The sequence below is a fragment of the Podarcis gaigeae genome (genome assembly GCF_964106915.1).
Source record: "Podarcis gaigeae genome assembly, chromosome: 18".
In the NCBI taxonomy this organism is placed as follows: domain Eukaryota; kingdom Metazoa; phylum Chordata; class Lepidosauria; order Squamata; family Lacertidae; genus Podarcis; species Podarcis gaigeae.
Genome location: NC_139696.1, coordinates 1,339,801 through 1,352,002, shown reverse-complemented (window position 1 = coordinate 1,352,002; position 12,202 = coordinate 1,339,801). Strand labels below are relative to the sequence as shown.

The 12,202-nt window shown below is 46.4% G+C and overlaps 1 protein-coding gene across 7 annotated transcripts in view; it reads right to left on the bottom strand.

The window, feature by feature from the left end:
- Positions 1 to 12,202, bottom strand: part of PALM (paralemmin) — a 50,357-nt gene that overhangs the window by 6,478 nt on the left and 31,677 nt on the right. For 4 of the 7 annotated variants that reach the window (XR_014559735.1, XR_014559736.1, XR_014559737.1 and 1 more), the window contains exons 5-6: positions 9,387 to 9,504; positions 8,759 to 8,780 (exon numbers count right to left, since the gene is read on the bottom strand). Coding sequence is in view for 2 of the 7 variants with exons in the window: in XM_083720635.1 (XP_083576761.1) it covers positions 8,759 to 8,780; positions 9,387 to 9,504 (140 nt within the window). In the remaining 5 variants the exon portion in view is untranslated. Of the gene's footprint in view, positions 1 to 104; positions 237 to 6,542; positions 6,606 to 8,758; positions 8,781 to 9,386; positions 9,505 to 12,202 lie in introns of all 7 variants that reach the window. The other 3 variants (XR_014559733.1, XR_014559734.1, XM_083720634.1) reach the window with 1 other exon arrangement.

Genomic DNA, 12,202 nt, shown 5'->3' with positions numbered 1-12,202 from the left:
CCCCTCTCCGTGGCTTGCGGCAGAGATGAAAAAATGACGACATCCCAGGCGCCAGGAGCCTTGTCCTCGCCGTTTTTCGGACCCTGCCCTCCGCTGGCGCGTACCTTTCATCTCGTCCTCGTACACCTTGACCCCCTGAACCGAGCGGTCTTTGGGCAGCCTGGTGGTGCTCGACAGGACCTTGGTCTCGCCCGTCAGTTTGTCCTTCTCCACTGTGATCTCCACGGAGTACATAGCTGGGGGGCAAACAGGAGAGTGAAGCCCTGCCGCCCCGCCGAGGCTCCCGGGGCCCCGACTCCCGCTGGAAAGCAAGGTGTGCGTCGTACGGGCATGGCGTGAGGCCGCAAAGCGGGTGCAGAGGGGGCAAGCTCCAAAGTGCAAGGGGTGTGGTTAGAAAGCGGCGTGCAGGGTCCGTCCAACTCTCCGTAAGGAGAAAGGGAGCCTCTCGTCTACAGTGCTGAGCGTAGCCTGCGAAAAGCAGCCCATCCCTGCTTCGTGTGGGTTAATCCCCATTGGTGCCCATGGGGCTTCACCTGTTGGACCGCACCTAGCGAGGAAGTATATATATAGTAAAGGGACCCCTGACCATTAGGTCCAGTCGTGACTGACTCTGGGGTTACGCCGCTCATCTCTCTTTATTGGCCGAGGGAGCCGGTGTACAGCTTCTGGGTCATGTGGCCAGCAGGACTGAGCCGCTTCTGGAGAACCAGAGCAGCGCACGGAAACGCCGTTTACCTTCCTTCTGGGGTGGTACCTATTTATCTACTTGCACTTTGATGTGCTTTCGAACTGCTAGGTTGGCAGGAGCAGGGACTGAGCAACGGGAGCTCACCCTGTCGCAGGGATTCGAACCGCCGACCTGCTGATCGGCAAGCCCAAGGCTCCGTGGTTTAACCCACAGTGCCACCCATGTCCACACACACACACACATACATACAGCAGTACCTTGGTTCCCAAACGCCGAAACCCCGGAAGCGGGTGTCCCGGTTTTCGAACATTTTTTGGAAGCCAAACATCCAATGCGGCTGTTTCCGGGGCCCCAATAAGAAGCCACAGAATTTTCAGCAAGCTGTATTAATTTTTATAATAAAGGACTTGGATAGAAGAAGAAGAAGAAGAAGCCGCGCCTTGGTTTTTGAACATTTCGGAAGTCAAACGGACTTCCGGAACGGATTAAGTTTGGCAGAGATTTACAGAAGATAGGAAGAAATATATGAACTATTTGAACTGAAATCGACAAATTACACGAGTAGAACTACAAGAGGTTTTGTAAGGAGAACTGTATGAAATATTGCAAAGAAGAGAAAGAAGAGAGATAGAATCCTAGAATCCTAGAGTTGGAAGAGACCACAAGGGCCATCGAGTCCAACCCCCTGCCAAGCAGGAAACACCATCAGAGCACTCCTGACATATGGTTGTCAAGCCTCTGCTTAAAGACCTCCAAAGAAGGAGACTCCACCACACTCCTGGGCAGCAAATTCCACTGTCGAACAGCTCTTACTGTCAGGAAGTTCTTCCTAATGTTTAGGTGGAATCTTCTTTCTTGTAGTTTGGATCCATTGCTCCGTGTCCGCTTCTCTGGAGCAGCAGAAAACAACCTTTCTCCCTCCTCTATGTGACATCCTTTTATATATTTGAACATGGCTATCATATCACCCCTTAACCTCCTCTTCTCCAGGCTAAACATGCCCAGCTCCCTTAGCTAGATATTAGTTACACTATTTAAAGGTAACAGTGAAAGTAAGAAATGTAAATTAAGTGATAAGGTTGGAAAATTTTCAGATGTGATTGAAGCCTGGAAGAAATTTATAGACTATTTGAATAAATATTGTAACATTAAAAAATTAGAAGCTACCTGAAAGTACCATATAGGCCTAGGTTTAAATTAGGACATAATTAAATAAATGAGATTTGGAACGTTAAGAAAAGTTAGGAAACTTGACTATAATTGGAATATTGTTTTTGGAATAATGATATTGGAAAACTGCTACGTTCAGTTACAAGGAAATTCAGACGGGAGGAAGTTTGTGAGGTTGGAAGTTTAATTAATTAATTAACTTGTATTACTTATGCTTTTGTTGTTCTACTCTTTTTTATTTTTGTTTTATTCGTGTGTGCTTTTTTGTTTCATTTATTTTATAATATGTGTTATGTTTGTATGAAACTTAATAAACATTATTGTAAAGGGGGGAAAAATGGAACAGCTGGACACCCAGCTACTAATATGCCTTAATACTTGCTACAAAACGTGCGACGCGAGGCCAGAACGTTACTTCTGTTCTCCGCCATACCCAATCTTTACGGAGCAAATTGCATTTGCGCCCAACGCGGTTATATAAATGACATTTCAGCCCGCGGCATGGAAACCTATCGAGCCGAGCCCCTCGCTGTGAGAGGGCTTATTTTATTTTGTGTTTTTTTTGGCGCGTGACAACTCTGCTGCGGTTAATGGGCAATGGCCCTCTTTGCGGGGGGGGGGGGCGGTTCCAGCTGCCTTTAGGATGCTTTGACCTTGCGGATGGTCTTCTCTGACCTTTGAAACCTCTGGCGATTCAGGAATGCAAGGCTGGTTCCCAGGAAGGAGTGAGGAATCAGCCAATTTAATTTCCTACCCGTTCATTAAAAAAGAAAAAGGAACGGGTAGGAAATGAAATTGGCAGAGAGATCACCTTGCCAACAAAGGTCCCTATAGTTCAAGCTCTGTTTTCCCCAGTAGTGATGTGTGGAAGTGAGAGCTGGACCATCAAGAAAGCTAATCGCCAAAGAATGGATGCTTTGAATTATGGTGCTGGAGGAGACTCTTGAGAGTCCCATGGACTGCAAGAAGATCAGACCTCTCCATTCTGAAGGAAATCAGCCCTGAGTGCTCACTGGATGGACAGATCCTGAAGCTGAGGCTCCAATACTTTGGCCACCTCAGGAGAAGAGAAGACTCCCTGGAAAAGACCCTGATGTTGGGAAAGATGGAGGGCACAAGGAGAAGGGGACGACAGAGGACGAGATGGTGGGACAGTGTTTTCGAAGGGACCAGCATGAGTTTGACCAAACTGCGGGACGCAGCGGAAGACAGGAGTGCCTGGTGTGCTCTGGTCCAGGGGGTCACGAAGAGGCGGACACGACTAAACAACTAAACAACAACAACCTGTTCCTTTACCCCCAATCCCACCCCCCTGCCCATATTCAGAATGCCAGACCTCCAGGGCTGGCCTGAAGTTTCTGGGTTCGCCTGCCCCCCTCCAGGCAGCTAGTGAGGAGCTCAAGGCTCAAGGTGGGTGAGTAAATTTTCACTCCTCATCTTCATTTATATATTAAGAGGATGGCGAATGCAGCTTGCAAAATTCGCTCTGGTAGGAGCTGGCTGCAAATGATAGCCGATACCTTCCAACACAGAGATGTTCCCTCCAATGTTTCTCCCCTGAAAATAGGGACGTCCTATTCCATCCCCTCCAACGTTTCTCCCCTGAAAAGAGGGACGTCCTATTCCATCCCCTCCAACGTTTCTCCCCTGAAAAGAGGGACGTCCTATTCCATCCCCTCCAATGTTTCTCCCCTGAAAAGAGGGACGTCCTATTCCATCCCCTCCAATGTTTCTCCCCTGAAAATAAAGGTAAAGGTAAAGGTACCCCTGCCCGTACGGGCCAGTCTTGACAGACTCTGGGGTTGTGCGCCCATCTCACTTAAGAGGCCGGGGGCCAGCGCTGTCCGGAGACACTTCCGGGTCACGTGGCCAGCGTGACATCGCTGCTCTGGCGAGCCAGAGCCGCACACGGAAACGCCGTTTACCTTCCCGCTGGTAAGCGGTCCCTATTTATCTACTTGCACCCGGAGGTGCTTTCGAACTGCTAGGTTGGCAGGCGCTGGGACCGAGCAGCGGGAGCACACCCCGCTGCAGGGATTCGAACCGCCGACCTTTCGATCGGCAAGTCCTAGGCGCTGAGGCTTTAACCCACAGCGCCACCTGCGTCCCATCCCTGAAAATAGGGATGTCCTATTCCATCTCCTCCAACATTTCTCCCCTGAAAATAGGGACGTCCTCTTCCATCCCCTCCAACGTTTCTCCCATGAAAATGGGCTTAATCTAACCTCAGTCCTACTACTCAGAGTAGACACCCAGCATGATGTACTTCGGCTCATTCGTATAAAAAGTCTACTCTAGGTAGGGTACAACTCCCCGCCTTGAGTCAGTAAATTCCAGGTGAAATCCATTCTTCAACGCTTTATCCATTCAAAACAAACAAAACCATTAAGTTCTGCAGTCGGAATTAAAGAATGCAGATCTATTTCTCCGAAGCTGCCAATTAAACCTTGACAAGTTAAAATATCACTCAGCGCATCTCGTTTCCCGTAATGTCATTTCCTCTAACCTAGAATGCGTTAGCGCTTATCTAACTCTTCCCACTTTCGATTCCCCGGCGAGGCTGAAATAACGCAAATTGATTTCATCTTGAGCTGTGGAGTTTGGTTTCTGCCGCCGGAGCGAAACGGATGCAAATCTGTTTGTTTAATTAATTCATTTTTAAGAATCCAATTATTTCCTGCAATTAGAACAAATGCAAATCTATTTATTCACAAAATTTTCCAATTAGATCCTGCCATTAGCACTTCCCGGTATTGTTTGTTTATTTGGAGGGAGTGAGAGGAGAAATTGTGGACCGAATCTGGGGAGACCATGTTCCATTCTCCCCTTTGCCATGCCAAACGTCACCCCCCTGAAAAAACCCCACGGTGACGGCAGTGAAGAAAAAGCACTCTGTACTTTCTCAGAGGCACTGCTGCTCAGATATTCGGTTCCAGCACAGAGGGAAGAGTTTTGTTGCAAGATATGGGCCGGGCCGAATGGGAACGGGAATTTTTAAGAACTGCAAGACTAGGGCAAACGAAGAACATTTTGGGGGGATCAGGTGGCTCCCCCAAATTCAGCTGAAAATGCAACAGATATTTAAATTGCTCTGATTCGATTTGCTCAACGTGAACAGCTAAAAAAGCCTGTAAAATTTGGATAAAGGTCCTGATATGCACCGAGGGTGGAATAATTTCGATTGCAACTGTAGAGAGAGATTTGCATAGGGGAAGTTTTTAATGTTTAATGTTTTATAATGGTTTCGTGTATGCTGGATGCTGCCCAAAGTGGGACAGTTACAAATAAAATAAAATTATATATATAGAAGGAGAGAGAGCACTAGCCTAGAAGCACACGAGAGGGGGAAATTGACGCAGCAATTCTCGAGTGCATTATTCGGTTTTGAGTTTAAGCACGGCGCTCTCTAACCCAGGGCCGGATTTAGGTTTGATGCGGCCCTCAGCTCCTGAAGGTGATGGGGCCCTTCATATGTCCAGCTGTCCTTTGTCAACAACAAATTGCCACTGTTTTTTGTGTTGAATATATGCTATATGGTCATTTACAGACCTCATAGGTATCTCGAGCCATTTGCCCGTGTTGCCCTGCAACCAGTCCATGCAGAATGTAGGCACCCTGTATATAGAAAGGAGCAAACCAGGGATATTTATGGGAGCAGGCGGGGCCCATGACTTACATCCATGGAGCCCACACAACACAAAACACGGTTGCTGGATGTAGGTTTTATTTTATTTGCTTTTAATCTTATATTTTGGAAATGTACATCCAGTTGTTTTTTTCCTTTAAATTTTTTTTGGGGGGGGGGCCAAGAGAGTGTGGCCCTAAGCTATAGCTTGCTTGCTTATATGTAATTCCGACACTGGGATAGATGATAGATAGATGATAGATAGATAGATAGATAGATAGATAATATTTTGAAAATGTACATCCAGTGTTTTTTTTCCTTTAAATTTTTTGGGGCCCCCTAGAGAGTAGGGACCTGAGCTATAGCCTGTTTAGCTTATACGTAAATCCAACACTGGCTTAGATAGATAGAAAAATAGATAATATTTTGCATACATGTACATACAGGTTGTTTTTCGCCTTTAAATTAATTTTCCTTTAATTTTTTTTTGGGGGCCCCAAGAGAGAGGGGCCCTAAGCTAGAGCTTGTTTAGCTTATATGTAAATCTGGCACTGGCATAGATATAGATAGATAGATAGATAGATAGATAGATAGATGATAGATAGATGATAGATAGATAGATAGATAGATAGATAGATAGATAGATGATAGATATAGATTGATAGATGATAGATAGATAGATAGATGATAGATAGATAGATAGATAGATAGATAGATAGATAGATAGATATAGATAGATAATATTTTGGAAATGTATATCCAGGGGTTTTCCCCCCTTTAAATTTAAAGCTTGTTTAGCTTATACGTAAATCCGGCCCTGCTCTAACCCATCAACTAAGCCATGTGGGGTTTGCCCCCCACAAAAATGGAGGGCGTTACGCCGAGATAGTTAGACCACCCCACCCCACCCCACTCCCGGCGAAAGCAGGCGAAAGCAGCATGCTGCTACAGTCAGGCAGAGGGGCTTCCCGTCGTCCCCCCAGCTGCCCCATTTTGGGGGGCCCGAGAGCGTAAAGGATTAGTGTGTCCATAAGAGCAAGAGGCCACGATCCGACCTACCTGCCTTCATCATCCCACCGCCTTCCACCACTTTAACAGGGCTGTTGGAGACTCTGTTTTCCACTTGGGGGGCGAGGAGGAGAAGGGTGGGAAGGGAGTTAGAATCACAGAGCTGTCGAGTCGGAAGGGACCCCCAGAGGTCATCCAGTCCAACCCCCCACGAGGCAGGGACTCGAACCCGCAACCTTGGCGTTACCAACCTAGCAACACAGCAGGACAACGCACTGCTCCCTGCTCTGAGGCGCCGCTTCTGCACATGTGTGCAGCGTTGTTTATAATAAATAATAATAATTTTTTTATTTATATATACCCTGCCCTCCCCGGCCAAGACCAGGCTCAGGGCGCCTAACACCAAATATAAAATACAGTTTTTTAAAAAAATCGGAACCGCACAATTGATTAAAATACAGCTTAAAATGCAGCCTCTTTTTACTGGCGGCCCATAAATCAAGACCGTAAGGAGAGGGAACGTCAAATATTCACCAGGGCCAGCTATCCACGCTGATCCCACATGGGCCCGCAAAAGGGCCGAGGGAAAATTTAGATGCAGGATCCTATATAAGGGGTTCCATCAATAAATAAAGAGGTTTGGTCTTCTGCGCATGCATGCGCAGCAGCGAAAAAACCCGGAAAAATACTTCTGGGTTTGCCGTGTTCGCATCCCCGATACGTAAGGGGAGGTACGACTGTAGCTCCTTTTCGAAAATCCCCCAGGTCCAGCCGGGATTGAAAAACGGGGGTAGAGGACCTCCGCCCTCTAAGGAAGTCAGGGGTTCGAGTCCTGCCCTATGGAGCAGGAGAAAAGAAGCATGTATGTACCCTCTCCCATGGGGCAGCCCTTTGAGATACAGTGGTACCTCAGCTTACGTATCCAGAGGGATACGTAATCTTCGGGTTGCGAAGGCGGCAGACCCGGAAGTACCGTATTTTTCGCTCTATAAGACTCACTTTTTCCCTCCTAAAAAGTAAGGGGAAATGTGTGTGCGTCTTATGGAGCGAAGGCAGGCTGCGCAGCAATCCCAGAAGCCAGAACAGCAAGAGGGATTGCTGCTTTCGCTGCGCAGTGATCCCTCTTGCTGTTCTGCCCTCTGAGATTCAGAATATTTTTTTTCTTGTTTTCCTCCTCCAAAAACTAGGTACATCTTGTGGTCTGGTGTGTCTTATAGAGCGAAAAATACGGTATATGCTTCTGGGTTTCACCGCATGCGCAGAAGAGCACCTCCGCTTCCACTGTATTGGAAGATGTCTCTCCTATTTTCCTCTTTCCCAGGCGAAACATCCCCAGCTCCTTTGACCATTCCTCATCCGGCTCAGTTCCCAGGCCCTTGATCATCTTGTCCACCTTGTCAATATCCTTAAATTCCGGCGCCCAGAACCGGACATGGGATTCTAGCTGTGGTCTGACCAAGGCAGAACAGAGCGGGACTCTGACGTCCTTTGATCTGGACACTGGACTTAGAATAGCATTGGCCGTTTTTGCCGCCGCGTCACACGGTGGGCTCACCTTCAGAAAAATGTGGGGTCTACGCCGTTGTGCAAATTCATGGAAACAAAGCATGTTTTCTACGCCGCATTGATCAGTTTGTCAAGCAACCGCAAAGGAAAATGTTTGGGGGATGCTTCAGTTATTAGGGTGTCGATTGATTGATTGATTGATTGATTGATTGATTGATTGATTGATCTTTATTACAGCCATTGGCCCATCACACGGCAGTTCCCATACCAACATAATATACTTAAACCTCCAAATTTAAATCAGTTATTAGGGTGTCGGGAGACTGCAGCCAATAACTAGAACCTCTCTGTCTTATCTGGATTGAACTTCAGTTCAGGCAAGCAAGTCTGGGGAACTACCTGCCAGTAGATAGAACCTCTCTGTCTTATCTGGATTGAACTTCAGTTCAGGCAAGCAAGTCCAGGGAACTACCTGCCACTAGATAGAACCTCTTTGTCTTATCCGGAATGAACTTCAGTTCAGGCAAGCAAGTCTGGGGAACAACCTGCCACTAGAACACGGGAAGGCAAACTAAGGCCCGGGGGCCGGATCCGGCCCAATCGCCTTCTGAATCCGGCCCCCGGACAGTCCGAGAATCAGTGTGTTTTTGCACGAGTAGAACGTGCATCTCTGGGTTATTTGTTTGTTTCGATTAATTTGCACAAGGGTGTTGGTGCAAACAAACAAACAAACAAACAAACAAACAAACAAAGGTACCTACCTTTGGCCGAGCCTAGAGGAGTCTGTGGAAAAAGAAAGCAGATATTATGGGAATATATATATATATATATATATATTTATATGGAGTATATCAAAGTTTAAAAACACGGGAGGCAGACCAGCACCCTCTGATGAATTTGAGATGGCTTTGGTCAGGGGCAGGCCAGGCTGAGATTTTTATATATAAATAGATTTCTACCTGCCCCAGCCACTCTGGGCGGCTTCCAACACACATAGTTGTAGTAGTAGTCGTAGTAAAAACATCAAGCATTAATAGCAACAATCTGGCCCGATATAAAAAATTGCAATAAACAGCTCATATCAAATAAAGCAATATTCAATAATCCATTAGGATCCCATAGTATACGGTGAAATTAAACATCAGCAAATAATAAGTTAAGCAGTTTACACTTATCTATCTATCTATCTATCTATCTATCTATCATCTATCTATCTATCTATCATCTGTCTGTCTGTCTATCCACCTGCCCCAGCCACTATGGGCAGCTTCCAACACTAATAATATCAATAATAATATCAATAATAATAATAATAATAATAATAATAATAATAATAATAATAATATTCTCAGGCTGAGACGGGGGGGTGGGAGAAGGACTTCTTCTGACCTTCGGTGTACGGGGCGCCTTGTCCTCCTTGCCCCCCGCCCGCGTCTCCTCAGCCATGTTCTCTTTGGTGGACGACGCCGAGATCCCGTTTTCCAGTTGCTCCAGCTCCTTCTCCAACCTGGAAGAGGGAAACGGCATTGGAAGGGAGTGGAGACCGGATAACACCGGTCCTGAAAGACCTCCATTGGTTCCCAGGATGTTTCTGAGCACAATTCAAAGTGTTGGGGCTGACCTTGAAAGCCCTAAATGGCCCAGTATACCTGAAGGAGCGTCTCCACCCCCATCGTCCAGCCCGGACACCTGGGTCCATCTCCGAAGGCCTTCTGGCGGTTCCCTCCCTGCAAGAAGTGAGCTTCCAGGGAACCAGGCAGAGGGCCTTCTCGGTGGTGGCGCCCTCCCATCAGATGCCAAGGAAATAAACAACTACCTGACTTTTAGAAGACATCTGAAGGCAGCCCTGTATAGGGAAGTTTTTAATGTTTTATTCTAATTTTAATATTCTGTTGGGAGCCACCCAGAGTGGCTGGGGAAACCCAGCCGGATGGGCGGGGTGTAAATATTATTATTATTTAATTCTATGACTCCACGAACATGCCTTTCCTCCAAACTGAAAAGCAGCCTTTGCAGAGATTCGCTTTTGGCTGGAGCGACCGCCAGGTCCGTCTCATCCCTGTGCAAACTTTGAAAAGACTCAAGAAAGGGATTGTCTCACCCGGGAGACCCGGAGGCAGGAGGCGAGAAACAGCTACCGGCTGTCTCTCTCTCTCCCTCTCTCTCTCTTTTTTTTGAAAAGTTTTTATTGTTAAAATAATTCAGCATTAATACACACATATTGCGAATATACAAGCATACAAACATACATTTTATAAAATCCTTAAAAATATTCAAACATACCTACATTCAGTCCCACAGATAATTCCTTTTCCCATCACCCCCCCTCACCCCACCTTTGTGTTAGACTTCCAATCTACTCAATTGCAATTTCTTTCCACTTCTTTTACTTTCTTTCACACACCTTTAACCTAATTTCATGCTTCTTTTTCTATTACACATTCTTATCCATCTTATTTAGTATTCCAGTATTTAAAACGGAACTTGTTTATTCTAATAGGAGTTCTGATTTTTCAATATGGTTTTGCAAGTATCCTTTAAACACCTTCCAGTCCCTGTCTATTTTCTCTTTTGAGATCCTTCCAATTTCTCCCATTGTTTTGGATATATTGTAATACTCCAATAATTTGGCAAGCCACTCTATTTTTGTCGGTATAATAACACTTTTCCAATTTTTTGCCTTGCGGCTACTGTTGCGTACAAATATAATTGTCAGGACTGTATTGTCTTCTTCCTTTAGACTTCCTGGTACTATTCCCAATAGAAAACCTTCTGGTGTTTTCCTAAATGAATATATAACGAAATGCAAAAAATGTTTAGATATTCATTTAGCTACCGGCTGTCTCTTAATCGGAAAGCAGAGATGGCTTTTGCATCCGCTGCCTGCCAGGATCCCTTTAGAGCGGGAGAAGGGAAGAGAGGGGCTCTGGAGGGAAGAAGACAGTTGCATTGGTTTCCATATCCCTCTCTAAACCTCTCCCTTTCCTTTGGCCTCCCAAAATGCGGAGCTTCAGCCCTTGCCAAAGGGAGAGGTGCAGCCTGGAACAGAATCGTGGAAGCCTTGCCAGTGACGCTCTGTTCTCATGGAGAGGCAATTTCCCCCAGAGGAGTCTGCCGTACGAAACACATCAATGCAGCGGCCGACATATAATAATAATAATAATAATAATAATAATAATAATAATAATTTTTTATTTATACCCCGCCCTTCCCGGTTCAAAAACCGGGCTCAGGGCGGCTAACAACAAATTTAAAACACTTAATTGTAAAAGCAGCATAAGATACGGTATAAAAACACGAATAACAATAAAATTTGAAAATCAGTTTAGGGGAAATAAGCATTAGGTAATCGCCAGGGCTAGCTGGCTGAATTGGTTCTACTTGGGCCAGCGAGGAGGCCAGGGGAGAATTAGCTGTGGGGTCTCAGAGCGGGTGATCGTCATAAAAGGGGAGGGGAGGGAAGGGAAATAAAAGATCAGGCTGAATTCAAATTAAAGGCCAGGCGGAATAGCTCTGTCTTACAGGCCCTGCAGAAGGAGGTTAAATCCTGCAGGGCCCTGGTCTCATGGGACAGAGCATTCCACCAGGACAGAGCCATCACTGAGAAGGCCCTGGCCCTGGCGGAGGATAATCTGACTTCCTTCTGGTCCAGGACCTCTAAACTATGGTTCTTCATGGACCTTAAGGTCTTCTGCAGGGTAGATGTCTTCTAAAAGTTTGGTAGTTATTTTTCTCTTTGACAACTGGTGGAAGGGCGTTCCACAGGACGGGCACCACCACCGAGAAGGCCCTCTGCCTGGTTCCCTGTAACTTGGCTTCTTGCAGCAAGGGAACCACCAGAAGGCCCTTGGAGCTGGACCTCAGTGTCCAAGCAGAACGATGGAGGTGGAGATGCTCCTGCAGGTATACTGGACCGAGGCCATTTAGGGCTTTCAAGGTCAGCACCAACACTTTGAATTGTGCTCGGAAACGTCCTGGGAGCTAATGTAGGTCTTTCAAGACTGGTGTTATATGGTCTTGGCGGCCGCTCCCAGTCCCCAGTCTAGCTGCCTCATTCTGGATTAATTGCAGTTTCTGGGTCACCTTCAAAGGTAGCACCACGGAGAGCACATGGCAGTAGTCCAAGCAAGAGATAACCAGAGCATGCACCACTCTGGAGAGACAGTCTGTGGACAGGGAGGGTCTCATCCTGCGTACCAGTTGGA